General features: G+C 36.6%; 2 protein-coding genes across 2 annotated transcripts in view; one reads left to right on the plus strand and one right to left on the minus strand.

Moving 5' to 3' along the window:
• The window catches only part of LOC127875468 (transcription factor IIIB 90 kDa subunit-like), a 45,601-nt gene that overhangs the window by 8,506 nt on the left and 10,376 nt on the right, over window positions 1–26,719 (minus strand). The window contains exons 7-14 of the mRNA XM_052420540.1: window positions 17,307–17,456; window positions 16,542–16,635; window positions 15,228–15,348; window positions 14,026–14,140; window positions 13,093–13,592; window positions 12,321–12,402; window positions 7,428–7,489; window positions 2,254–2,508 (exon numbers count right to left, since the gene is read on the minus strand). Of these exons, the coding sequence (XP_052276500.1) occupies window positions 2,254–2,508; window positions 7,428–7,489; window positions 12,321–12,402; window positions 13,093–13,592; window positions 14,026–14,140; window positions 15,228–15,348; window positions 16,542–16,635; window positions 17,307–17,456 (1,379 nt within the window). The remainder of the gene's footprint in view (window positions 1–2,253; window positions 2,509–7,427; window positions 7,490–12,320; window positions 12,403–13,092; window positions 13,593–14,025; window positions 14,141–15,227; window positions 15,349–16,541; window positions 16,636–17,306; window positions 17,457–26,719) is intronic.
• LOC127875470 (BTB/POZ domain-containing protein 6-B-like) lies at window positions 18,040–25,963 on the plus strand. The gene is made up of 3 exons (XM_052420543.1): window positions 18,040–18,173; window positions 20,345–20,856; window positions 23,613–25,963. Exons 2-3 carry the CDS (start codon window positions 20,366–20,368, stop codon window positions 24,643–24,645), a joined length of 1,524 nt encoding a protein of 507 aa, XP_052276503.1. The 5' UTR covers window positions 18,040–18,173; window positions 20,345–20,365; the 3' UTR covers window positions 24,646–25,963.

Consider the following 26,719-nt stretch of genomic DNA (forward strand, 5'->3'; position numbering starts at 1 on the left):
GACCTAGTGACCTGAAAATCAATAGGGGTCATCTGCTAGTCATGATCAATCTACCTATGAAGTTTCATGATCCTAGGCATAAGCGTTCTTGAATTATCATCCGAAAACCATTTTACTATTTCGGGTCACAGTGACCTTACCTTTGACCTAGTGACCTCAAAATCAAAAGGGGTCATCTGTGAGTCATGATCAATGTACCTATGAAGTTTCATGATCCTAGGCCTAAGCGTTCTTGAGTTATCGTCTGACAACCACCTGGTGGACGGACAGACCGACAGACATGAGCAAAGCAATATACCCCCTCTTCTTCGAAGGGGGGCATAATAAATGAAAGCTAGTCAGAAAGAAAAAGAAAGAAAAGTAACCTTGTCCTTTGACCTAGTGACCCAAAAATAGGTGTGGCACAAGAACTCATCAAGGTGCATCTACATAGGAAGTTCAAAGATATAGGTTGAAGCACTTTGATTTTATATTAGAGGTCACAGTGACCGTTGACCTAGTGACAAAAAATGGGTGTGGCGTGTAGAACTCATCAAGGTGCAGCTACATATGAAGTTTCAAAGTTGAAGGTGGAAGCACTTTGAATTAAGAGCCAATGTTAAAGCAGACGCCGGACAGCAGACGCTGGACGACAAGCTGGCTATGACAATACCTCGGGTTTTCTCCGAAAACAGCCAAGCTAAAAATCATCATAGTCACTACAAATGCAGAGTGGAAATGCAAATGCATGGCCCTTAACCTTTTCATCGAGGAGCCCTCCATTTGTAATCAACATATCGACATGAGGAATAACAATCAGAATTCATATTACAATCCGTTTGACATTTAAAAGTTACATACATTTACAACCATTGACATGGAACTGAGACCTTGACCTTCAAAAGGAGAATTTAGTCAAGACTTGTATAAAACACATACAAATAGTGACACAGATGTTGCACTCAACATGTAGTGAAATGAAGATCATAAGCTAATATATTTTGTAATACCTACCTTCTTTCTTGACAAACTTATAGGACCCAGAAATAAATGTGGTACAAAGAAGTAAATCTATCCATTACTCCAATGATAATATGATATAAATTTCAATATAAACTTACATAACACTATTTTTTTTATGTTAGAAACACAGTATTTACACAACAAATCTGAAAAAGCAAAGATCATTTGATTGGATCATGGCATTTTATACAAAAGCAAACATATTGGTAAATTTGACAAAGAAAAATCCACCTGCAGTTAAATCTACATTTGTTCAATTTTTCAAACCCTAACTGTCACAGTCATTAAAAAATCAAGGAATTATTTTAAAACCATGACGCACAATTCCCAATCTGATAGGGGTAAAATTTGTTGTGTAGCAGAGTTAAGATTGTTGATACTTAGCAAGTGTTAAAATAATCAAAGGTAACCGCCCTCAACACATTGAAGCCTCGCTTTATATAAAAAACTGGGCTAAATATATCTGCGTTAAGAGTTGTCCCAAATTAACCTGTTCAGTCCACACAGGTAAATCAGGGTCAACACTTTCTGCCTAAACAAGAGTTCCTTTAAAAACAAGAGATGTGTTTGTCAGAAACACAATGCCCCTACTGAGCCGCTTTGAAGCCATATATTTGACCATTGACCTTGAAGGATGACCTTGACCTTTCACCATTCTAAATGTGCAGCTCCATGAGATACACATGCATGCCAAATATCAAGTGGCTATCTTCAATATTGCAAAAGTTATGGGCAGTGTCTAAGTTTTCGGACGGACGGACAGACACCATATATTTGACCTTTAACCTTAAAGGATGACCTTGACCTTTCACCACTCAAAATGTGCAGCTCCATGAGATACACATCCATGCCAAATATCAAGTGGCTATCTTCAATATTGCAAAAGTTATGAGAAATGTTAAAAGTTTTCGGACGGACTGACAGTCGCCATATATTTGACCTTTGACCTTGAAGGATGACCTTGACATTGACCTTTCACCACTCAAAATGTGCAGCCAAATATAAAGTGGCTATCTTCAATATTGCAAAAGTTATGGGCAATTTTATAGTTTTCGGACAGACAGTCTGACTGGACAGTCAGTTCAAAAACTATATGCCACACTTTGGGGGCATAAAAAAATACCATAAAGCATAAAGAGTCATCCTTGATTAGCGTGTGCAGACTGCACAGGCTAATCTTGCACTACATTTAATGAATGAGCATAAGGCCCAGTTTTCCGAGACAAAGGCTGATTTTACAACCAATATTACCTCATGACTGAGATCAAAGCTGACGCTGCTACGAATTCTCGACACTGGCTTTATGTTGTCGATATCTTGCAGGAAAGAACTTGTTGGCTTCACCATGTCAGTTTTGATCGTGGCAGACTTCACGTTAAGGTCATTGAGAACATCATAGTTTATCTTGCATGATATCCTCTTCTCCTGCAGGATCCTCTGAATGGCTTCCTGGGGCGTAGCTGCCTCTGGCATTGGTGTCCGCTTCTTACGTACATGCTTCTTTTTCTATAAATAAGGATGAATGTATCGGTATGGTGTAACCCTTTACCACATAGATATGTTTTTTTATGCATCTGTAATCCCTTAGAAAGTTACAATTAATTAAAGACTTTTCTTACTATATTCAAGTTTTAAAGGCTTCATTTCAAACCTATAGATACTGATGGGCAGCAAACAGCATAAAACCTGAACAGGCTGCGAGTTACTTGCAGGCTGTTATGGTTTTATGCTGTTTGCACATAGAAATTTTCATTTTGCTTCTGAGTTGGAAAGGGAAAAGCACTTGTAAGAAACTGACCTCTTCAAACTTAATAATATTTAGTAGGGATGGCAAATCTAAGCAAATCCGTAACCGGTTAACCTGTTTTGATATTTGAGCGGTTAACCGCCTGTTTTTGTACCACATAAATAAAAAAAACATCCGAAAAACGTACGAGTTAATAAACAATTTTTTATATGCTTGTCGGTGAACTGTAATATTTCTTTGTTGTAATATTAGCTTTATGTCATTGACACATACTTATTGTTCTACATCTCGATCAATAAAAGCTTGTGTAGAATTTGAACTGTGTTGTGTTTTATTAACACCCATTATCCTTTAAGAGTTACATGCATTAACAGTTTGCTGATTAAAAATTGTCAATTAGCGTAAATATAGTTTGCAATGGGCAAAGCGTTAAAGTTTGCAATAGTTGCTAAAACAACAGTGATCGGGTGTAATCAGTGTCAGGCTTTATTGATTTTATCAAGAAATCGTAGTCAAAACAATGGCATACTTCACGGCACGTGTAAATTGTGACATATCATATCATGCAAAAAAAAGACAACAAACAAACACAAATGTTCATGTTTTTTTTCATTCATTTGATTCATCATAATAAATGGTAGTTCACATGTTCGAATGTTTATCATTACAATTTATTGCATGAAAGTGAATATGAAAGCATACACCAAAATAATATGCAAGCATTGCGAACAACGTTCTGAATAAAACAACAACAACAGGCATATAACACTTTCAACATGAATCCTTTACCACCTTTATATCTCACATGTCCTCACGCTCGTTACTGTTTGCTGGCACAACGTTCTTGTTCAAAAATATGATGTGGTCCACGAGATCTGCGGATAGCCTGGTTCGTAGCTTGTTGATCAGTATGCCAGCCGTTGAGAAGATACGCTCAGATAGGACGGATGTCGCGGGAATAGCAAGAATCTTCTTCGCGATTAGGGCTATTCTTGGGAACCGATTTTCATTCGCTTTCCACTAGTCGAGATGTTGCCTTCTTCATCTTGTGGTTCAAGGAGGTATGACTTTAGCTCATCCGTCTGTTTCTTGGTAGGGTTGGCAATCATGAATGCCAGTTTCCGGCGTTTCCATGGGGCAGGTTTACATTCGGCACTGTTTTCTGTGTGCGTCTTGAGAGGGAGTTCGTCTAAAAGATTTTCTAGCGCCTCGATTGCTGCATTCTTCATGTCACTTTCAAAGAACCCAAGTTCGCCAAGTGTTTTCAGGCGGATGTCGAGGAGTGACGCTAGAATTAGCAGTGAGGTGGCAGTATGGCTGAAACCTCGTGAAGAGCTGCTCACGCAATAACTCCTTCACCTTCTTGGCTGTGGTGCTCTCTTCTGCAGTTTGTGGCAGGACAGTGCTCAATAGCAAACATATAATAGGATATGTATCAGAGCAAGACACATCACGTTCTTCACATAAGTATGTTGTTGTGTCTGAAAAGTGCTTAAACAACACTGACAAATCACGAATAGTGTCCCATTCCTCATCTTTCAAGAGCATACCGGTATCAGCCTTTTTGGTGACGTTTTCGTCCAGCATTATGTCCATACATTGAGGAGTGGCTGTCTTCGTCGAAACTCTGCGGTGACTGTGGTGGAGTGCTTAAAATTCCCAACTAGTTTCCGGCATCTGGATACAGTCTTGGATACATGCGGTATATCAAAAACAGGTTTGATACACAGTTGGAATGTGTGTCCAAAACACCCAATGTCAGTCCATTCCTCACATATGGCCTCTGCAGCTTCCATGTTGCGGGCATTGTCGTCAACACACGCGTTTATTTTGCCAGTCAGTTCAAATTCGGACACACACTCTTTGAGTCTGTTGACAAGATTATATCCCGTGTGGTGTTCGGGCATAGCTCTTGTCAGCAGCACGTTGGCATCCATCTCCCAGCCATCTGTTATATGGTGTTCCGTGACGGTGATGAAACTTTCACACGACGTTGACATCCACGTGTCAGTTGTGATCGCCGCTTCGGAGATGTTCTTAAGTCTCTCTACGAGAATAGCGTTTCATCCCCGTAGCGTTTGTTGATGCGCGCTCAGATGGTGTTCCTGGATGGCATGCTGTAGTTGGGTGTTGCAGTCTTCATTAAGTTCCGGAATCCCTCTGCCTCTACTGTGGACAGAGGAACATAGTCCTTGACCACCATGTCAACGATAGCGCTTGTAATTGACTCGCTTTCTGAGCCAGTCATCTTTTTCAGAGCATTTACATAGCAGTCCAGTGATGTCTGATTTACTGGAGATGGCTCACATCGAAATTCATGCGCCACTTGTGAAAATATTGTTTTCTATGATAACTCGTGAAATAAAATCGATATTCTACCGAATCCAACAAATATCCTCTATTAACTCCAGGGATCATATTTTCCCGCAACATCAATCGTCTGGATATAAGGGAAAAGCATCCGAAAATTGATATCCGAAATCATGACAAATTACGTTAAAATATATACCATTGATTTTGCCATTCATAAAGGTGGTACAATAAATGCAGAAGTAAAATTCCCTTAAGCATTTTTTTTTAAAACGGAACATACGAGTTTTCTCAGCTGGTTTTATCATTTGCTATTTCATAGTTATTAATTGCGCTGTTTTATCAGACTTTTTTTTATCGTTGTCAATATTATTAATCTGTGTAAGTCTATACCGATGTTTTAAATTGTTGTCGACTCGATAATAGCTTACAAACATGTCTTGAACCAAACAAATGTCTGCGCGTAGGTTGGCTACTAACAATAACAAAACCAAATAATTAAGAAATAATTGGTGTACGTTATAGTTTGTTGTCAAATAAACCACAGCCGATAGATTAGATGCGTAGGGATTAAATCACGAGTGCAAAGCACGAGTGATTTGAAACCACGCATCTAATTTTCTGGTCGTGGGTTATTCAACAACAAACTATAAAGTACACAAATTATTTCGATTCTAACACGGTTTTTACTAAAGATTTATACAGTGTATATTATTTTTCTTGTGTACTATTTTATGTGAAGTTACGCCCATAAAAATAACTATCGGCTGTTCTGTCGATCAGATCAGCGACTTTCATTCATAATTATAATACCGGATTATTACGCTGGTGGAAAATGTATCGGCATGTTTTGTTTAGTTTCAGCACGTGCTTTCAGTGTATAAGATCCGCCCATAATTATTGCAGAATAACCCATAGACTATTTTCTTCTTTGTTTATATGAAAGTTTTCACGTGTCCTGTTAGAATGTCAACAGATTGTTTTGTATCACATGCACGTCAATTAACATCGAAGACCGATTATAATTAAACCAGTGCGCGCTGTCACCTTAGCAGAAACAAGATGTGTTTGTGAAACACTATGTCCCCTTATATGACGTTTGACCTTGGAGAATGACCTTGACCTTGACCCTTCACCACTCAAAATGTGCAGCTCCATGAGATACACATGCATGTCAAATAAAAAATTGCTAGCTTCAATATTGCAGAGGTGACATAACATGAGCAATTTTGACCCATATATTTGACCTTGAAGGATGACCTTGACCTTTCACCACTCAAAATGTGCAGCTCCATGAGATACACATGCATGCCAAATATCAAGTTGCTATCTTCAATATTGCAAAAGTACTCATAAAATGAGCGATTTTGGCCACATATATTTGACCTCTGACCTTGAAGGATGACCTTGACCTTTCACCACTCAAAATGTGCAGCTCCATGAGATACACATGCATACCAAATATCAAGTTGCTATCTTGAATATTGAAATATTGCAAAAATGTATATTAAATGAGCCATTTTGACCCATATACTTGACCTTTGACCTTGAAGGATGACCTTGACCTTTCACCACTCTTAATGTGCAGCTCCATGAGCATGCCAAATATCAAGTTGCTATCTTGAATATTGAAATATTGCAAAAGTGTACATTAAATGAGCGATTTTGACCCATGTATTTGACCTTTGACCTTGAAAGATGACCTTTACCTTTCACCACTCAAAATGTGCAGCTCCATGAGATACATATGCATGCCAAATATCAAGTTGCTATCTTCAATATTGCAAAAGTTATTGCAAATGTTAAAGTTGGCGCAAACCAACCAACAGACCAACAGACAGGGCAAAAACAATATGTCCCCCACTACTATAGTGGGGGACATAAAAACAGAGAAACCGCAATAACAATGATAACTATCAATAGACACACAATGACACTGATAATCGATCGATATGTACATCACAGGCCTTAAGTCTCTTAAATTATTCTGCGATTTTTTCAGTTTGCAAAATTTTTCGAACACCCTCAATAATTTCGGACGCGTCTGTAATCCGCTGTCCGACGGGCAATAAACCGGTCCTGACCGGTTTAGAGACAAGACTGCAGCGAATGGTTTATCATACCTAATCGAGATAAGAATGTCTTTAGGGTGTCTTAGCATGTGTACTGTGTAATCGATTTCATGACATGGGAATTTAAGTAAAAAGATTCGGACCTACTGTTTGGGTTTTTCAATCGGTCTTTCATGACCCCAATCGGTCTAGGACCGACAAAACCGAAAAATATATGATCCCTGATTATCTCATTAATGATATTTAAACTGCCTATTTCATTCAATAAGTAAATAAATGATGATATAAAGCCTCACTCTTTTTTCAGGTGGTTTTTTGGCTTCCTCCTCCTCCTCTTTCCTTCTTTTCTCTTCTTTAACTGTAATATAAACAGTATACAAGTTAAGAGCAGGATTTCCGCAAACAAACATGCAGCAAGGTCAGGACCTTATTTGTTTTTTTCCTTGGGAATGTAGTTGCATAGGTGTTCATCGTGTAAACTCCCCAGCAATGCTTGGATTGTTTAAAAACAATACAAATTTATCTTCAAGCTGTATATGTCTTAATATTACCTCTGACTGTGAGCTTTCCCTTTGAACTTGAGCCAAGGGTTTTACACATGATATGAGGTCCCCACAGGATGACCAGATGTGGTATTTTGTTTTAACAAGAGAACCGCATAACGGGTGCCAACGCTCGGCTGCGAAAGCTTGTCAGATTTTTTTTTTTTTTAAGAGGTCACAGTGACCTTGACCTTTGACCTAGTGACCCAAAATTGGGTGTGGTGTGTAGAACTCATCAAGGTGCATCTACAGTACAGGCATGGTGTACTAAAACAAAAAGGCGTGTCCGCGGTGTTCAATTTTCCCGATGGGTGACATTTCGCGGGGGCGGACACGCTTCTGACCGCGGTGTTCGGCGAACACCCGAAATCGCCGCGATTGCACCCCATCATCAACTGGCACACCCATGATCACCGCAATGCCGCGCAGCCACTGATAAAACCTGTCTGCAATGGTCATTCAAGAGTTTTATATTTACATGTACAAATGAACATAATAAACTACGTGTATGACTGCAAATGTATGCGTACTTAAAGTGATATTATGGGCATCTAACAGTATATACAATGTAGGTGTGTATCGTAACCGTTGTTTATTTTTTGTGTTTTCGCTTGATATACACTTGTATTTGTTAATGGAGCATCAACATAATTAAACAATATCCCGAAAAGAAAAATAATCCATTTGAATATCAACCTTACTTTCGTTTTGACAACTTAAGACAGAAATAATTTGATGTACGATGTGAGTTTACATGTAGTTTTCATGCAGATTCTTTCATACGACACATTGACACAATTTTGTTTTAAGGATCATTTCAGCTTAGACGGATGGGTGAGTCATGTAACATATCGAAAATAATATATATTTTTTATAAACAACCGGAAACAAGATGAGTTGTAGATAATTGTCAGATACCACACTCATTGTAACTTATTGTTTTGACCTGTTTCTTTTCAGCTCATTTCAACAGTAACAAAATGCCCATGACTTTAAATTCGGACAGCACGTAAAGTCGAAACGTAAATAAAGCACTTAGATGATCAAGACTTTTAACTGGTATGGTGTTTAGCAATTAAATCGCCATTTTTATCAACAAATATCGAGTTTTAAAGAAAGTGAGTATTAAATAATTTATTTATTTGCGTCCGACTGTACTGTCCAAAATAACGTACTGCATCAGTATGCTACGAAATTTAGAAATTGTCAACTGTCGACTGCAATCGTAAACTGTTGTTGGTTTTTTCTATTCATATACATGTATTTTAACAGATTATATTTTGTGTCTTTCAAGTTTCTTCGGTTTCAGCACTGGACTCGTTTGTTGAAATAAGGTTCTTTAAGATCTTTGAAAGAGGTTCAAACTTAGTAAATATAAACATGTATCTAGTGATTGATATTCCGGATCATTCTCTTTCATGCGGTATTTTCGTTAGTTTGTTTTGTTCGTTTGTAACTTTTTATGCTTCTTCCCGACTTTTTCTGCTGACATTTTCGTTTGTTCTCAATGCTTTGCATGGCGAGTTGTGACCAATATCTGATGTAAGATAAGACATTTTATATTGATCTAATCAATATTTACTTTCTTACGTAGCCCTTGTCATCGTTCGTTTTCAAGTTAGTAAGATTTTATAAATTGATGTTACCAGTTATAAATCTACATATCAGGTTATGAATATTTGATTACAACTCGTTATTTTCGTTCATGTTGATTTAATTGTTTGTTGTTGTTTTTCTTGCGTCTTCCCCTTAGCCTATAACATTGCAGTATTTAATAGATATAATCCTGTATATACGTATGTATGTACGTAATAACAACAACAACATAAAGTCGGTATTTATTCAAAATGCACGTATAAATATATCTTATACATATGAAACAGATTTTATAGTATTTAAAACTGTGAAAGCTAAAGTAAGATAAAGTAAGACAACAATCCTATTCAAAATATGGTTTCAAACATATTTGTAGGTTTTGCATAATTGCATGATTGCATTTCTAACAATATGCATGTTTGACTTTTTTTCCAAATGTCATATCTATCCTGATAAATACAGTGAATATCTACCGTAATACAAACAGTATTTACATAATTTACATTCAGTCTTCCAACTGTAGATGGTTTCACATGTTGTTGTTCAGAAGCGACATAAATGCCCCGATTGTAGTTGCAATGAACGGGAAAGCCACGGGCGATGTGCCTAACAGGATGTTCCCCGAGCGTTCCGAGGGAAAGGACTTCTAGTACTTTGAGGGACTATTCCAAACATACAAACAGCAGTTGAAACTGAGTTCACTCGTCAATGACATTTGCTAAGTAGCAGAACGTGTACAGGATGTATTGCACAAGCCATTACATTCATAATTCATTCTAAGACAATATTTATCAAATAAATACGTGTGCAAATTCACAGTATTTTCAAGCGGTTGTTGGATTGTTGATTTCGGTATAACTATGCTAGCTTATCGACCTGTATATTTATATCAAGATATATATTAATTCTTGTTCTGAGAAAACTGGGCTTAATGCATGTGCGTAAAGTGTCGTTCCAGGTTAGCCTCTGACGTCCGCACAGACTAACCAGGGATGACACTTTCCGTTTAAACTTTTCGGTAAGAGCAACTTCAATGAAGCTAAAAGGCGGACCGCACAGGCGTATCTGGGACGACACTTTACGCACTACATTATGTGCAGTTTTCTCAGAACGCGACCCACGTACATTAAAGTAATCGGCTTGTATATCTAGCGTCTGTAAAATCATGCTATTGATTTTATGTGAATGTATCACGAATGTTCCTTCAAACATGTAAAACATGTCTTGCTTTTTGATTATGTTCTTTATTCTGCATATTCTGGCGGAATAAACTGCATTACATGTAGGTAATGCACATTCGGTTTCAATAACGTACCACAGAGTAGAGACAATGGTCATAATACAATTATATATTAATCCATACTATAATTGTATTGTAATATATCTATGTATAATTAATACATATGCGGATGTTCTTAATACAGATCAGTGCCTAATTGTATCATCACGATAATAAAACAATGAAAGAAGGGACATTATGATGCCCGTCTTATTTAACGTCATCCGACGTCGTTCATGTACCTTACGATGCAAGTTGCTCAAGAACGTAACTGTTTTATTATTTTTTCATTCATGAAATGTGTATCGTGACGTAATTTAGTAAGTACCGTGCAGTTCATATCAAATCCAAATTTCAATCAACATTGGGTGTTGAGTACATTGGGTGTTGAGAACAGTGGGTGTTGAGTAAAGTGTCAACAGCTTTTTGAAAACAGTTTGTCTCCAGAAGGCAAACTATAAAAAAAACAGGAGGTGTTGAGCTTTATTTGTCACAGTTTGTCTCAATGTGTTGACATTGTGGCAACATATGTTGAGAACCTTTTTCGCAGTTTTTTTTTGCCGACATGAACTTTGAATTCACCAACTGACATGTACATGTACGGAATTAATATGTGATACAACAACAGCATTTATTTGCGTATTTATTAGCATATATGTATGGAAACATCATACTGCTTTTGCTAAAACAGCGTTTTATTAAGTATCTGTCTTGTGGCATTTTATTGTCGCCAATATGTTTTTGACTGATATTATGCGCATTTTTGATTGTTGAATTGAGCTGAAAAAGGGAAACTGGTCAAAATATTTAGTTAAAATGTGGTAACTGACCAATTATCTACAACTCGTCTTGCTTCCAGTGGTTAATAAAAAACATGTAATATTCAGTATTTTTCATGACAGTCCAGTCCTCTAAGCTAAAATGATCCGTAAAACAAATTTGTGTCGCATGAATGAATCTGCACTAAAATGAAATTTAGATTCACATCGTACACCGAATCATAACGAAAGAACAATTGATATTCAAATGATTTTTTATTTTTCCGGGATATCGTTTTAGAATGTTGATGCTGCATTAATAGATATAAGTTTATGTGAAGTGACAACACAAAAAAATAAGCGACGGTTGCGATAGACACCTATAAACATTGCATACATTGTTAGATGCGCATAATATCACATTAAATACTTAAAATATCCTTCGACCAGCATGTACATAAAAATAGACTATATTTTCATGTATTCATTTTCGCTTTAAATGAAAGGGAGTAATAATTTACGTTTATATTTAATTATTTTATTTTTAGCGAACACGATGATATTATGGTAGATATTATGGGTCCGCGGTGATTCGCAGTGTCCACCTTATGGAAAACGGCCCCCGCGAATTTTGATCTGAACACCCATCGCAGGGGTCGTTTGGTAAGCGAACACCGTAAAATGAACACCGCGACGAGTGGCGTTTGTTTAAGTACACGGTGCCTGTAATGTACATATGAAGTTTCAAAGTTGTAGGTGGAAGTACTTTGATTTTAGAGCCAATGTTAAGGTTTTAGCACGACGCCTACGGCAGACAGGAGCTGGCTATGACAATACCTTGGGTTTTCTCTGAAAACAGCCGAGCTAAAAATGCATGATTGATGCAAGACTTGTTCATACTTTTCAGTGAAGGGCTTGAAGTCTGATGCTGATGTTGATTACAGTAAACATGTTTAAACTTACGAGCAGCACATCAGGTGATATTTAAGACATTTACATATTTGCTTCACTTACTTCTCTGTTCCTCCAAATAGTCTTCATTTTCTGTCATCCATATCTTGGTCTTAACTAAAACCTCTTTCTCCGACAACAAAAACTGAAAGCATAGAAATCAATGTTTATTGATTGGTTCATCCTTTGGAAGGGACTTCCTTTACACACAAAATTCCATAAAAGTGGAAAGCTTCTTCCTTTATTTTCCCATGTGGACTGCAAAGGCTTATCTGGGACGACACTTAACGGTCATGCATTAAGCCCAATATGTGCAGAATGGGACTCAATAATTTTATTTTGGGATTTAGGGAAAATGACAAACTTCAGGCATGTTAGATATAGGTAAAAACTTCATGAGCTGCAAAGGTTTTCTGAGTGACTGACGCTTTTTAAAAAGCCCCCTACTTGAGACTGAAACACTTTTTTGTCACAAATCATTCTTTTACTCCCACATAAGTTTCTTCAAGGGCACATAACTCTGGAATGTGTGGATTGTTAGACAAAACTAGTGAATTAAACATCTTTGCTTCAAAGACATGAACATTTAAAATTTCACTTTAATCGCTTAGGAAACATGGAATAATTTTTTTAATAAGTTCGTTGAACAAAAATCTACCCTTTTACGTGACTGATAGAGAGACTCCAAAATACCACTCTCAGACTCTGTTAGCAGGGTTATTAAAAAGCCATGAATATTAAGAATTACATAGTCGAGTTCATCATCGTCATACCAGTGAGGTCCAACAGACTTTGTTAGCAGGGTTATTAAAAAGCCAGGAATATTAAGACTTACATAATCGAGTTCATCATCGTCAATGCCAGTGAGGTCCAATTCTTCATTCCCTTCGTCCGTTGCGCACCTAGAATTCTCCCCATCTTCACCAATACAGTCTGACACGATATCCTGAACAGCCAGCTTCAAACAGGCAACTCCTGCTTTGTCCTTTTTTAATGACCCAATCTCCAAACTATCCAAGACATTCGATCCAATAACTAATTCCTGAGTAATTTCATCATTCTTCAATTGTTTTGTCTTAAATAAATCCCTTTCATCTTCATTACTGCTGGTATTACTGAGAGTCACTTTTTCCTCTTTACTATTCCAACTCAGTTCTCCAATGTCGTTTTTGCATGGACTGTAATCCACATGTTTCATATCCGTTTTACTGTGGTGAATGAGGGGGGAGGAATCAATGCTACTGGTTCTACCCGAGTCTACGGAACTTTCTCCATCAAAAACGTCACTGAGACGCGATACATCGGAATCAACAGAGGTGCTGTCATCGGCCATCTCTGTAATCAAACGTAAGATTGCATCATGATAACCCAATACCATGGATGCCAACTTCAACAGAATACAACTTAATCATAGAAACCATGGCAATATGACAAAAGTTTTTTGTAATTTGCATTTCAGATCAGATCTATAAACATGCTAATTGCATAGTAACTATACCACTGTTTGTAGGGTTTGCTTAATGCCTTAAAATGACTGTGATCTAATAACTTTTTAAAGGATATTTTACAAATCGTGCAAGCATAACTACAAATTTAGATCAAGTAATTTCATCCCAAATGCAACTAAATTTAAAAGTTTCCTTTGAAGATCTTAACAGAATGACACACTTTTGAAACACCTCCCCTTTCCCAAAAGACTTAAACCAGTTGTTATGTCATAAGACACAAAAGATTTCCAAAAATGTGAAAGCATTTTTAAGACCCATACTAGCATACGCTGCCCAGGGTCCTCTAGGTTTCTGCTCTGCGAGGGTTTTCTCTATCTCCTTTTGAAGTTTGGACACCTCCTCCGTCATGTCTGGCAACTTGCTCTGCTCCTGAAGCTGTGAAAATGCATTTCAACAAAATGAGATAGTGTCACAGACAATAACTGACTGCTATGAAAAAAAGGATTGTCAGCTTTGATCCAGTGAAATAACTCAGGATGTGTCGCTTATTGGGCATGACGTTTCTTGCACATTTACACAGCCTGCTAATGTCCTATTTTTTAAGTTTTAAAGTAAACTCTTGGATAATGTAGATGTAGTTTTAACATTTTATTTGGACAGAATGACTGACCATCTTCCCTCACAGGTGTAGAAAAATGTATAAAAGTAACATATGAGCCATGATTCTGACATTCATTATAGTGATGTCAGTAAAAAGGTGTATTATAGTATTTTTTTGGTACCGGTAATAACAAATTCTACACTTATTTCTATATTGTATTTGAGTATTGTCATTTTTCTCTGTTTTATTTATCATAATATAGCATGCATATTTTAAAGCAATATGAATATTTTAAAGCAATCTGAATATTTTAAAGCAATAAGTTCTTTTTATCTCTTTTTTTACATGTTTCCCTGAGAGCAACATTCTGAACTTTAAAATGAAAAGCCTTTTACTTGTTTCTGTATATTTTCATAAGTAATGAAGAGGGAGGGGTATCTTGTAAAGCCAAGCAGGTTTCTTAAGATACTATTCAATCTTGCCTTTTTAGCTCTGTGTTTCGCCTCAGTAAAGCACATGGACGTGTACAATCTTACCTTTTTCAATCTGGGTTTCCCCTCAGTAAAGCAGGAGGTTCTTGTACAATCTTATCTTTTTTCCCTCAGTAACGCAGGGGGGTCTTGTAAAATCTTAACTTTTTTGCCATGCATTTCCTCTCAGTAAAGCCTGGGGGATCTTGTACAATCTTGCCATTTTTGCTCTGTGTTTCCCATTAGTAAAGCAGAGGGATCTTGTACAATCTCATCTTTTTTTCTCTGCATTTCCTCTTAGTAAAGCAGGGGGAACCTACCACGTTTGCTTTGTGTTTCCCCTTAGTAAAGGAGGGGGAACTTGCACAAGTAAGGGGGGATCTTGTACAATCTCACCTTTTTTGCTCTGTGTTTTGCCTCAGTAACGCAGGGGGAACTTGTACAATCTCACCTTTTTTGCTCTGCGTTTCCCCTCAGTAAAGCAGGGGGGATCTTGCTCCTCTTCCAGATCTATGGTCTGAAACTCTTCTATTGTCAACTGGCTTGAAGGTGTTTCCTCAAATTCTATTAACCTACAGCATACATAAACATAGTAGAGTTAATTACGGAATCAGGATTTACAAATTACTTGTACAACAAACAACAAGCACAGTTTTCTATGCTAAATATTTATAGAGGCATTCAAAAAATAGCAAAAAAACACCACATTTGAAAGTGTTTTCTTCCCAAGTGTCAAATTGTAGGTAAAACAAGAGCTATCACTGTAATTAATTAATTAATATCCCCTGCTAATCAATTTGAAAGACAAATGACCTTGACCTTGAGGTAGCAATGTGGTTCTTGCAAGTATATACGCAGTCTCAGTCTAAAAAATCATGAGTATATTTAGAAGAACAAAATTGATATACAACACAGCTTTCACTTTGGCATCTTTAATGAAACAGTTATGCAACAAGCTACTGCTGTTGATTGTAAAACGTGAGATGTCTCATCCAAAGCATTGAAGGAGTTTCAAGATCAAACTTTCATCCATGAAATCCACAAGTCTTTGACGATTTTTAATTTTATCACAAAAACAATTAGGCATACTACTTCTCCCCTCAATGTTAGTTTGAGAAGTTTCTGTTAGATTTAAATGAAATAAAGATTCAAGAAGTAGTTCAAACGACAAACATTGGTCATTTTTAGTGTATCAGAAAAAGTCAAATACTACTTGTCATTTCTGATATATGGGAATGGCACAGAGATCCCTCCTTCTATTTCAATACCCCGCCCTTTTAAAATATATTCCATCCTTTTTGGTCACTTTTTTTTTATATGCCAATATATGCGTTAATGAAAACACCCAATTTTTTTTTTTATTAACAATTTTATAGAGTAATATACAGTATTACTTGATATTAATATCAACATATTTTTATACTATAAAGAAAATATGTCATGCCATGTATGCTAAATGGATGAATATTTATTAACACTTCAGGTGAAACAAACCAATTAAGTCAAATATAATGTACACAATTTACAGTTTAATGATAATTCACTAAACAGGTTACCCTGCCCGTTTTTACCCCCCCGGCATGTTTTTAGTCGGACTAAATCCCACTGTATACTGTCATAAATTACTATTTCTTAAGAATATGGATCACGAGAAGTTGTGTAAATTGAACAAAATTTAAAGAGATATTCAAAGGACAAAAATTATCTAACTAATAGGCCACATATCAGCTAGCTTAAATGATGACTATGTCTACTGCAGCGTTACCTTTTTTTCAGAGTGGCATGGCACACCTTGACAACCTTGATCACTTCCTTCACTGACCGAGAGAAGTCATGGATCCTGGCTGCCACTAGAAGAGCTACCAACAAGCATGCAATAAATTAGCTTAATTTATTGAGTGCCAAGGCAGTCTTAGGTTAAAGCAACAACAACATGGATTTGATCGCTCAACATGAACTAAAGGGCATTCGTATGCCTAATAAACATGGCATATTGTAAATTTATTTGTTTTCATAAGAAAATTAGGATGCTAAATTACAATCTAAATACTTTTCCAGTATCCAGATATTCATATATCTAAATACTTGATGACATCACTTGTACTCGAATAATTAGCTGCACCATGCTAAAACGAGTATTACGCAATGTGCGATCAGCATAGCTGCGGACTATCAGCGCAGTCTAGTTAGGAGCTACCCAGCTAATGAGACCACTTAACCTTGTGTGACTAAAATTAAAAAGACCAACAGCAGAAATCCTGACCTGATTGCACTTTTATAGAGGCTTTTCTCGAAATATTATTACCGCATATGGAATAAAACATCCTTTTGCACGATGCAGGTCATACAATTAATAAAACTACTATTTAAGATAGGAAAATACTCTACTGCTGCCCCTTAATGAGTTCACCTAATTTCTTTTTTTAACATCTATTTTCTTCATCGACTATTAATTTTATGAAGATTTCTGACACTTAAATGGAGGAAACCAGCAGAAAGGTGGAGCAAATAGGAGAAAACATCCCGCTACCTGCCCCACAAAGACCACTGGGTCGTCGTCCGGTGGACATCCAGTCCCTCTTCATCCTTTGAGTGAGACGCATGGCTGTCATGGAAACCTCATGTGTCTTGTCACCAAACTCTAATGCATGGGCAAACCTTGAAATGTACAGACACGGATCTGAAAAATGGAATAACACACAAATTAACAAATAATAAAGCTATTATTTATTACGCATTTAATGTGATGATTTCTTTATTTATGAGGAATTATTATTTTGATATTAGACTATAGCAAACTTATGAGGTCAATTTAGACCAAATGTTCACATTGTATCCCGTATTTATGATATATTTACTGGTACGCAATATTTGATAGGTCAATTTAGACCAAATGTTCACATTGTATCCCGTATTTATGATATATTTACTGGTACGTAATATTTGAGTAACTATTTTGGTGCCGACACTTTTTAGACAACCAACAAAATTTACAAATTGTATATATGTAAATGTTTTCTTGTTAATAAAATGTACACTACAATAAATTTAATGTTGCCCCTTTAAACATCTTGATCAGTGAATATGTTTTCAGATTTTATTTTTCAAATAGATGTTTAATATACAGTTAATCTTTAATCTATTAGTTAATTGAACCAAACAGAGACTTTGTTTGTATAGGTCCCTGAACCAAAACAGTGTTTTCACTATTTGGTATAGTTTTCATTGTACCAGGTTTTACCCATACTTTTAGTGTTGCCAAAATCTTTCAGAGTAGCTTCCCTTTAATGAAGGATTATGGGATATCATAATGTTGACAAACTAGGAAGACAAAACAAGTGGATTTTATTAATGACAAATAATGAGAAATAAGCTTGTGACCTGAACAGATAAACTGGTAATGGAACATTAAATATTCTATTGTTGTGATAAAACCTTGAGACAACAAAACCTTGTGTGACTTCATAGCCAGCAGCATAATTCCATGAGATTTTATAGTAAATCATTAAATGTGCATATGATTTTTCAAACAAATTGTAGGCTGGCCTACACAACTTATTATGGTTATTTCCTTTCAAGATCTCTCTATGTAATGTACTGGTCAAAATTAAAAATGATCAATAAATCAATAAAAATCCTTTGTTAAAAATCCATATATCATAAAATTTCACATCAAACTGGTGCAGTGGAAGTTACATTTGTAATTGAAAGTACATAGAAATTAAAATGCCCATTTATCTAGATCGATCGCAAGAAAAAATAAGCAACTTTTAAGTGTAATGTGCAATTTTTAAAACATAAATTGCTATTCAATAAATGTAATTTTCTGCAGGTTAAGAAACTAGAAATTATTGCAGAAATTATATGCATCGACTTCAATTTATCCTACCAAATAATATTATTTTACAGATAACTTCCCCTACATGCTGGATGATTTTAAATATTTACAGATGACAACTGATTTTAAAAGAAATATTTAGCTTTTGTCTTTTCTTGGTTAATGATGTACTTGTATTGTCTGAACATGAATAGAAATTAAAAAATAGCTTAACATTTTAAGCCAGAAGAGATGTCAGTTATGTATACAAATCTTTAAATAATTATTTCATTCTATTCAAGGGAGGCTGGTCAAGTTCTTAAATTTGTATAAACAGTCTTTTATGTGTATATGAAGGTATAAACAAATTTGAAACAAGATGTGTTTGTAAAACACTATGTCACCCCCATATATTTGACCTTGAAAGACGACCTTTCACCACTCAAAATGTGCAGCTCCATGAGATACACATGCATGCCAAATATCAAGTTGCTATCTTCAATATTGCAAAAGTTATGGCCAATGTTAAAGTTTGATGCAAACAAACCAACAGACCGGGCAAAAACAATATGTCCCCCAGTATAGACTGGGGGACATAAATATAAACGTTATAAAGCAATTAATCAGATACATTTATTTTATAAAATACTCTATGAATAATTTTATTATTATTTTTTCAATCTTTCATGCTTTATACCAAGTGACTCAGCATTCTTTTTACAAAAATGATTTATCAAATCAAAATTAATTTACAATTTACTTGATACGAGAACAATTAAGATTTTTGTCACTAAAGATGTATTTATTTACAAAGGTATTTTGTTATATACTTCAAAGGTTTTGAAGGATGGCAGATCATTTTAATGTAGAGCAGGCTTCCTGAAAAGGCCGGACTGCCGGTCTTGTCCGGCAAAATTCTTTACGGTCCGGCAAAGTTTCATATATCACCGGTCCTTGTGACAGGCCAAAAAAAATATGATTAAATACCGAAAAGTCTTATACTTGCGAAAAGAAAGAAAACACCCTATTAGTATCACTCTTTCATGAATTTCAAGCCTTTTTGTCATTAAGAACACTAGTTCTTAAGAGTGCTCTCCCTTTGTTGTTTTTTTCGAAAATGTCAATTTCATTTGTCCGATATATCTATCCAATTACAAAGGTTGTAACAAAAAATTCACATGAAAAAAATGTTGTCGCTGAAGTTCTCTCATCCACATCGTCAGCTTATGTGGTCATCGAATCAGAGAGTGAATCGGAACCAAGTATTGTCAAGTCTGTGCCCGAGAATGCAACCATGCAACAGCCTCATTTTACCATGGACAATGACATTGCAAAACTGTGTGACAAAGACTCTGATTGTGATTCCCATGATGGTCTTGACTTTGAGGATGAAGAAGTCAGCACCAATCGTGTTATGTTTCTTTTGAGTCTGACTAGAATTTAAAGCTGTTGTCCATCATACACTGTAATCACTAGAACACGCAAGTGTTTTTGTTTTACTTTATGAAGTGAACTTATACACAGGCTGCACATTGCAATAAATAGGAGTTAAACTTTACTTAATTCTTCAGTTATAAACTCATGTTGTTCGGTCAGGTGCAGTTTTGACTGGACAGGCTAACTTTTCCATCAGCCTGTCCGGTTGACAGGCACTTTTTGGGACTTTTCAGGAAGCCTGGTAGAGCAAAGAATTACATTCATCATCAGTAGAGAAACTTATTATTACATTCCACCACCTAATATGTTTGCAGGCTGAGAAATAATGTAGAAGAATGCACAAAGCTCTGAAGATGGCAACCAAAAGTTGTGTCCCTCACAAGTTCCGCACAGAAAACTCGGACGAAGAAGTTAACCAAGAAGTTCCGTCAAACGCTTCAAACTACTTGGGAGCCACCAGCATTCAAAAGCAGCCTACTTTTCGAAATTCCAGACAAGCCCCTGATCCAACATGGAAGTCCCCCCGTAATTCGGCAGTTCTTTCCACTCCCTTGCCAACGTTGGACGCTAGCAAAGAATATAACTGGCAGGCTGGAATGACCAACATTCGGGAGAAGAACGCAGTAATGTTGCAGAACCCACTCATGGCTGATGTGCATTTCACGGTTGGTTGTGGGAAAAACAAGCAGCATATTCCAGCACATCGATATGTACTTGCGACTGGGAGCTCTGTGTTTTACGCCATGTTTTATGGTGGACTGGCAGACCAAAATGATGAGGTGTGCTTACCTGATGTGGAGCCCATTGCATTTCACAATCTTCTCAAGTGAGTTTCCAGTCTGGAGTATTTTGTTTCAGTTTGAAAATTCGTCCTCAGTAGTCATAGGCATTTAATCAAGTCAAGAATTTTATAAAAAATTGTATATTACTATTATGACTAGTGATTTTTTTGCTAAATATTACCACCGATTTTCGGCTGCTTCCTAATTGCAACAAGAGTGCCAAACTGTCACAAGATACGCCCGTTCGAGGGTTTTGGACACCATGCTCAATGCTTGAAAGTGTCCTCAAGACCTAGTTATTGACCCGGCATGACCCATATTTGAACTTGACCTAGATATCACTTAGATGTAACATCTGACTAAATTTGGTGAAGATCAGATGAAAACTACTTCAATTAAAGAGCGGACAACATGCTTAATGCTTGAAATGCACTATGTGACCTCGTTTTTGACCCGGCATGACCCATGTTCAAACTTGACCTACATATCATCTAGACACAACTTCTGACCAAATTAGGTGAAGATCAGATGAAAACTACTTCAATTAGAGAGCGGACACCATGCTAAATGCTTGAAATGCACTAAGTAACCTCGTGACCTAGTTTTTGACCCGGCATGACCCATATTTGAACTTGACCTACATATCATCTAGACACAACTTCTGACCAAATTTGGTGAAGATCGGATGAATACAATTTGAATTAGAGTCCGGACAAAGTGGCGCCGTTGAAAATGCACTAATTGACCCTATGACCTAGTTTTTGACCCGGCATGACCCATATTCGAACTTGGCCTATATATCAACTAGATGCAACTGCTGACCAAGTTTGGTGAAGATCGGATGAATACAATTTGAAATAGAGTCCGGACAAAGTGGCCCCTTTGAAAATGCACTTATTGACCCTATGACCTAGTTTTTGACCCGGCATGACCCATATTCGAACTTGGCCTAGATATCAACTAGATGCAACTGCTGACCAAGTTTGGTGAAGATCGGATGAATACAATTTGAAATAGAGTCCGGACAAAGTGGCCCCTTTGAAAATGCACTTATTGACCCTATGACCTAGTTTTTGACCCGGCATGACCCATATTCGAACTTGGCCTAGATATCAACTAGATGCAACTGCTGACCAAGTTTGGTGAAGATCGGATGAATACAATTTGAAATAGAGTCCGGACAAAGTGGCCCCTTTGAAAATGCACTTATTGACCCTATGACCTAGTTTTTGACCCGGCATGACCCATATTCGAACTTGGCCTAGATATCAACTAGATGCAACTGCTGACCAAGTTTGGTGAAGATCGGATGAATACAATTTGAAATAGAGTCCGGACAAAGTGGCCCCTTTGAAAATGCACTTATTGACCCTATGACCTAGTTTTTGACCCGGCATGACCCATATTCGAACTTGGCCTAGATATCAACTAGATGCAACTGCTGACCAAGTTTGGTGAAGATCGGATGAATACAATTTGAATTAGAGTCCGGACAAAGTGATGCCTTCCGCCCGCCGCCCGCCCGCCGCCCGCCAAGGGGTTTCACATAATACGTCCCGTATTTTATACGGGCGTATAAAAATCAACGTTGACCAAAATTTCCCAAAAAAAGCCCAATTACATGTACCAAAAAACAATAGTTTTGTTTTTTTTTAAAGAAAGAAGTCTCTTATGACTTATGATTGATTTACTCTAGATCTCAACTTTTTATTTAAACATCCTACAAAATATTAACTTAAATTTAGTCCTTTTTCTCGATAAATAATTCCCAAATTTGCCACTTTAATCAATTATAGCAATCCCAATTTGACCAGACTCCTTTTCCCAAAATGGCTAGAAAAAACCCTGAACATGCACTTAAAAACAATTTTAATACTGTTACTCATGATCATATTTATAATACTTAATTTTTCCCAATTTCATGGTTTATCACACTATATTTCCCAATTTCATGGTATTTCGCGATAATTTTCCCAATTGCACAAGGCTGTAACAAATAAAAGCAAAAAAAAAATCACTGATGACAAATTGCTGTTTTTTTTCTTGATTTGGGGTAAGGGTCTGGCCTTCCATTTTGATAAAGGGAATATTTTTTTGAGTATAGATAAACCTGAAAAAGGGGAAGAAATTTCCCAAAAAGTAAGCTAAATTTGGGGAAAATTGCAACATTTTAAATAATTTTGCTTAGGGGAATAGGCCTTTATCTATGGGGAAGGGGGCCTTTCTAAGACCCTTGCTCGAGAAGGAAAAAAGCCCTGCATAAAATGGTTTTGACATTTCTGATGTTAAAAAAAATAATGTTAAATTTATTGATAAACACTTTAGACCGTACCAGTAAATTCAGTAATTTACTATTTTTATCTAATTCATAACAAGCTAAAAAGTATATTCAATACATAAACTACTGGCAACACTACTGTATCAGTTAATCATGCAAAACAATACTCTATCATGGCTAGTCATGCAAAACAATACTCTATTATGGCCTCTTCACTGTATATAGATGTACTTATTACTGATGAGTGCTTTCACTGACTCTTATTATATTAAGGAGGAAACAGACCTATCCTGTTTAAATGGTTCACAAAAAAGCATTTTGTTACATTGATCTAAGGCATTTTAGATCTTAAGATATATTTAGAACATATTGATAAAATCCACTGAAAGAAGAAAGAATCACATAATTGTATTTGTCTATTATTTATATAAAGTGCTCTTAAATCTAAAAATAGATGAGCAGTGAGTTGTTATGAAGTCAATGTTGGAAATGGCCACTTGATGTGTCTTATTGTGTTTGCAGATACTTGTACTGTGACGAAATTCAGCTGTCCGCAGATAATGTAATTCCCACGCTGTATGTAGCCAAGAAATACATCGTCCCCCATCTAGCTCGGGCATGTGTGCAATTTCTTGAGACCAGTCTTAGTGCAAGGAACGCTTGCATGCTCTTGTGCCAGGGGCGCTTGTTTGAAGAGCAGGAACTAATGCAGCAGTGCTGGGAAGTCATAGATGCGCAGGCTGAGGAATCTCTAGCCTCTGATGGCTTTGTGGACATTGACTTCAGCACCATGGAAAGTGTGTTGCTTAGAGAAACATTGAATGCCAAGGAGGTGTCTGTGTTCAATGCCGTGTGCAAATGGGCTGAAGCGGAATGCAGGCGCAGGGACATGGAACCTTCCATGGAGAACAAGCGCTCTGTTCTTGGAGAGGCTTTTTACCTGATAAGAATACCTTCCATGTCACTGGATGACTTTGCCAATGGTCCTGCTCAGTCGGGAATGCTGACAGCGCAAGAGACTACCAATATTTTTCTTTATTTTACGGCTAATAATAAACCAGAGCTTCCGTTCAAGCGGAAAGGCAGATCAGGCTTGATGCCATTTAAGTGCCACAGGTTCCAGTCTTCGGCCTACCGCAGCAACCAATGGCGATATCGTGGCAGGTGCGACAGCATTCAGTTCGCTGTTGATCGACGGGTCTTCATAGCCGGGTTCGGATTTTATGGTTCAAGTAACGGTGCTATGCAGTATCAGGTGAAAGTCGAACTGAAAAAGGAAGGGACACTTCTTGGACAAGCGATTACAAGTTTTTTCTCTGATGGTTCCAGCAACACATTTCCAGTACTGTTTGACAATCCCATACAGATAGAGCCAGATGTGTTCTACACTGCCAGTGCGGTGCTAGACGGGCCCGAGCTCAGCTACTTTGGCCAGGAAGGCATGTCGGAGATGCAGTGTGGCAAGGTCACATTCCAGTTCCAGTGCTCCTCTGACAGTACTAACGGCACAGGAGTGCAAGGGGGTCAGATTCCCGAAATCATCTTCTACTGCTAACACGTGCTTTTTACTGACCATCCGACATTCATGCATCATATGTGTATTTTCTTCACTATGCATCACTTTGCATGTTATCTAACAACTCAATGATTTGTAGAAGGAAACTAGGTGTTAGATACAGTTGTGCTTTTCATGACTTGCAAGGTTTATTAGCTATCCTCAGTTAGATTTTTTGACTACTTATTAGATCTTTATTAATAATTGAATTCAAAATTATAAATTTAATGTAAACATTTTTAGTAAGATAACTTTATAGGAATAATAGCCATAAGTTATAAATCAATAACAATAACAGCGTTTTTTAAACTTAATTCCAATCAAATCGCCAAGCTGCACATGCCTGCCTGATGATCACTCAACTGCATCTTTCAGATCAAGTGTGGGACTTTCTTTTCATTTTGAAAAGCAGTTGCATTAAAATATGACTTACTTGTGTGTATTGAATGGATTATCATAATAAAATGTACGTTAGTGTTGGAATATATCAGAGGGGGTAATAAAGTGACAAACAACAGGATGGTGACGTCCTTGCCGAAACAGTTATTTTTCGCCTTTTTATATCCTTTATTAATTGTTGATATGCCGCTCTGACACTTTCCAGCAATATCAGGAAGAGTTTTTGTGTTTATTTCGTAATTATATTCGCTCTTTATCTCAACCTTACTCGCTGCTACTTTTCTGCTACTTTTCTTAGTGGGACTTATACTTATGTGACCCGCTAAGAAATTTCCCAGCCAGTTAAGTCGAGATAATAGAGTGAATATTAATATGGTTTAAACGCCTATCACTTTCTTGCCGATATGGCTGGAAACAGAGCAGGATTTGTACAATTAATAAAAGTAATACAGGTTATAAAACTGTGAAAATACCTGTTTAGCATGGACATGGCCGTCTTGTTTGTCAAGTGATTATCCCCTTTGAATATAGCTCGAATGATCCGTTTAGATTGCATTTAAAATTTTAGTAAATACGTAAAATGTTTTTTTATGTAAAAACTGGAATAACACCATGGTTTAAGTCGTGTATTGAACCATTTGCAGATTAAGAACAGTGTCAATGACCTACACAAATTGAAGGGTAACTTATTTGGTGAAAAAGTTGTTTCTTTGTTAGTTTATGTATCAATTTATCAATGTCTATCAAAAAATAATTGCCTGCTTATACTATTTTGTTTAATGTTTAAAAAAGGGAAAAAAGGATAGCGCTAAATACAGTATGTTACCAGCAGACTTTCAACTTGTCATGTAAGCAAACATGTTTTTGTTTTGCTTTAGTGAAAAAAGAATTTGAAATAAAGTTTCAATGAAACCATAAACTGACTTTTAATGTTTGTATTTCAGATATTTGAATTTGCTCTTAGAAAAATATTGCACCATTGTCAAAATGAGATTGAGAGGACGTTTGCATGTAAATAATAACGATGAAAGCCACTTAATATGTAATAATTAATTAATCAAAACGTGTGTCAGATCTACATAGTGTCATTTGCATAATATTTGTAGTTAAAATACATGATTGTCATTGGTCTTTAACAATAGCATAAAATGTATTCCTTAAATAACTTTTATTAAAAACTGCCCTGTACCAAATTCTCTTAAAATGTTATGAAGAACACTAAGCCTTGTTTCATTCTAGTGTATCATGGGCAAACCTCACAAAGAAATATCGTTGGACCCTGCACAATTTGCAACCACGAAACACTTGCAGTTATACCGTTGAACAATGCATATTAAAGGAAAATCTGCATGAATCTGTCTCAATATTCATAGGTGGACACCGAATGGATAAACATAATGAAACACAAATTGGGCATATTTTGCATGGGTTATTTAAGAAATAATATTTTTCTATCATGGTTTGTTGTCGAATAACCCACAGTAAGGAGTATAGATGCGTAGTAATTAAATCACGAGTGCGAAGCACGAGTGATTTGATAACACGCATCTATACAACTTACTGTGGGTTATTCGACAACAAACCATCATAGAAAAATATTATTTCGATTCTAACACGATTCTGATTGATTTGGTTCAAGCTTTAGGACGTGAACTATATTTTATAAATACTCCGC

The sequence above is a fragment of the Dreissena polymorpha genome, chromosome 3 (assembly GCF_020536995.1).
Source record: "Dreissena polymorpha isolate Duluth1 chromosome 3, UMN_Dpol_1.0, whole genome shotgun sequence".
Taxonomy (NCBI): domain Eukaryota; kingdom Metazoa; phylum Mollusca; class Bivalvia; order Myida; family Dreissenidae; genus Dreissena; species Dreissena polymorpha.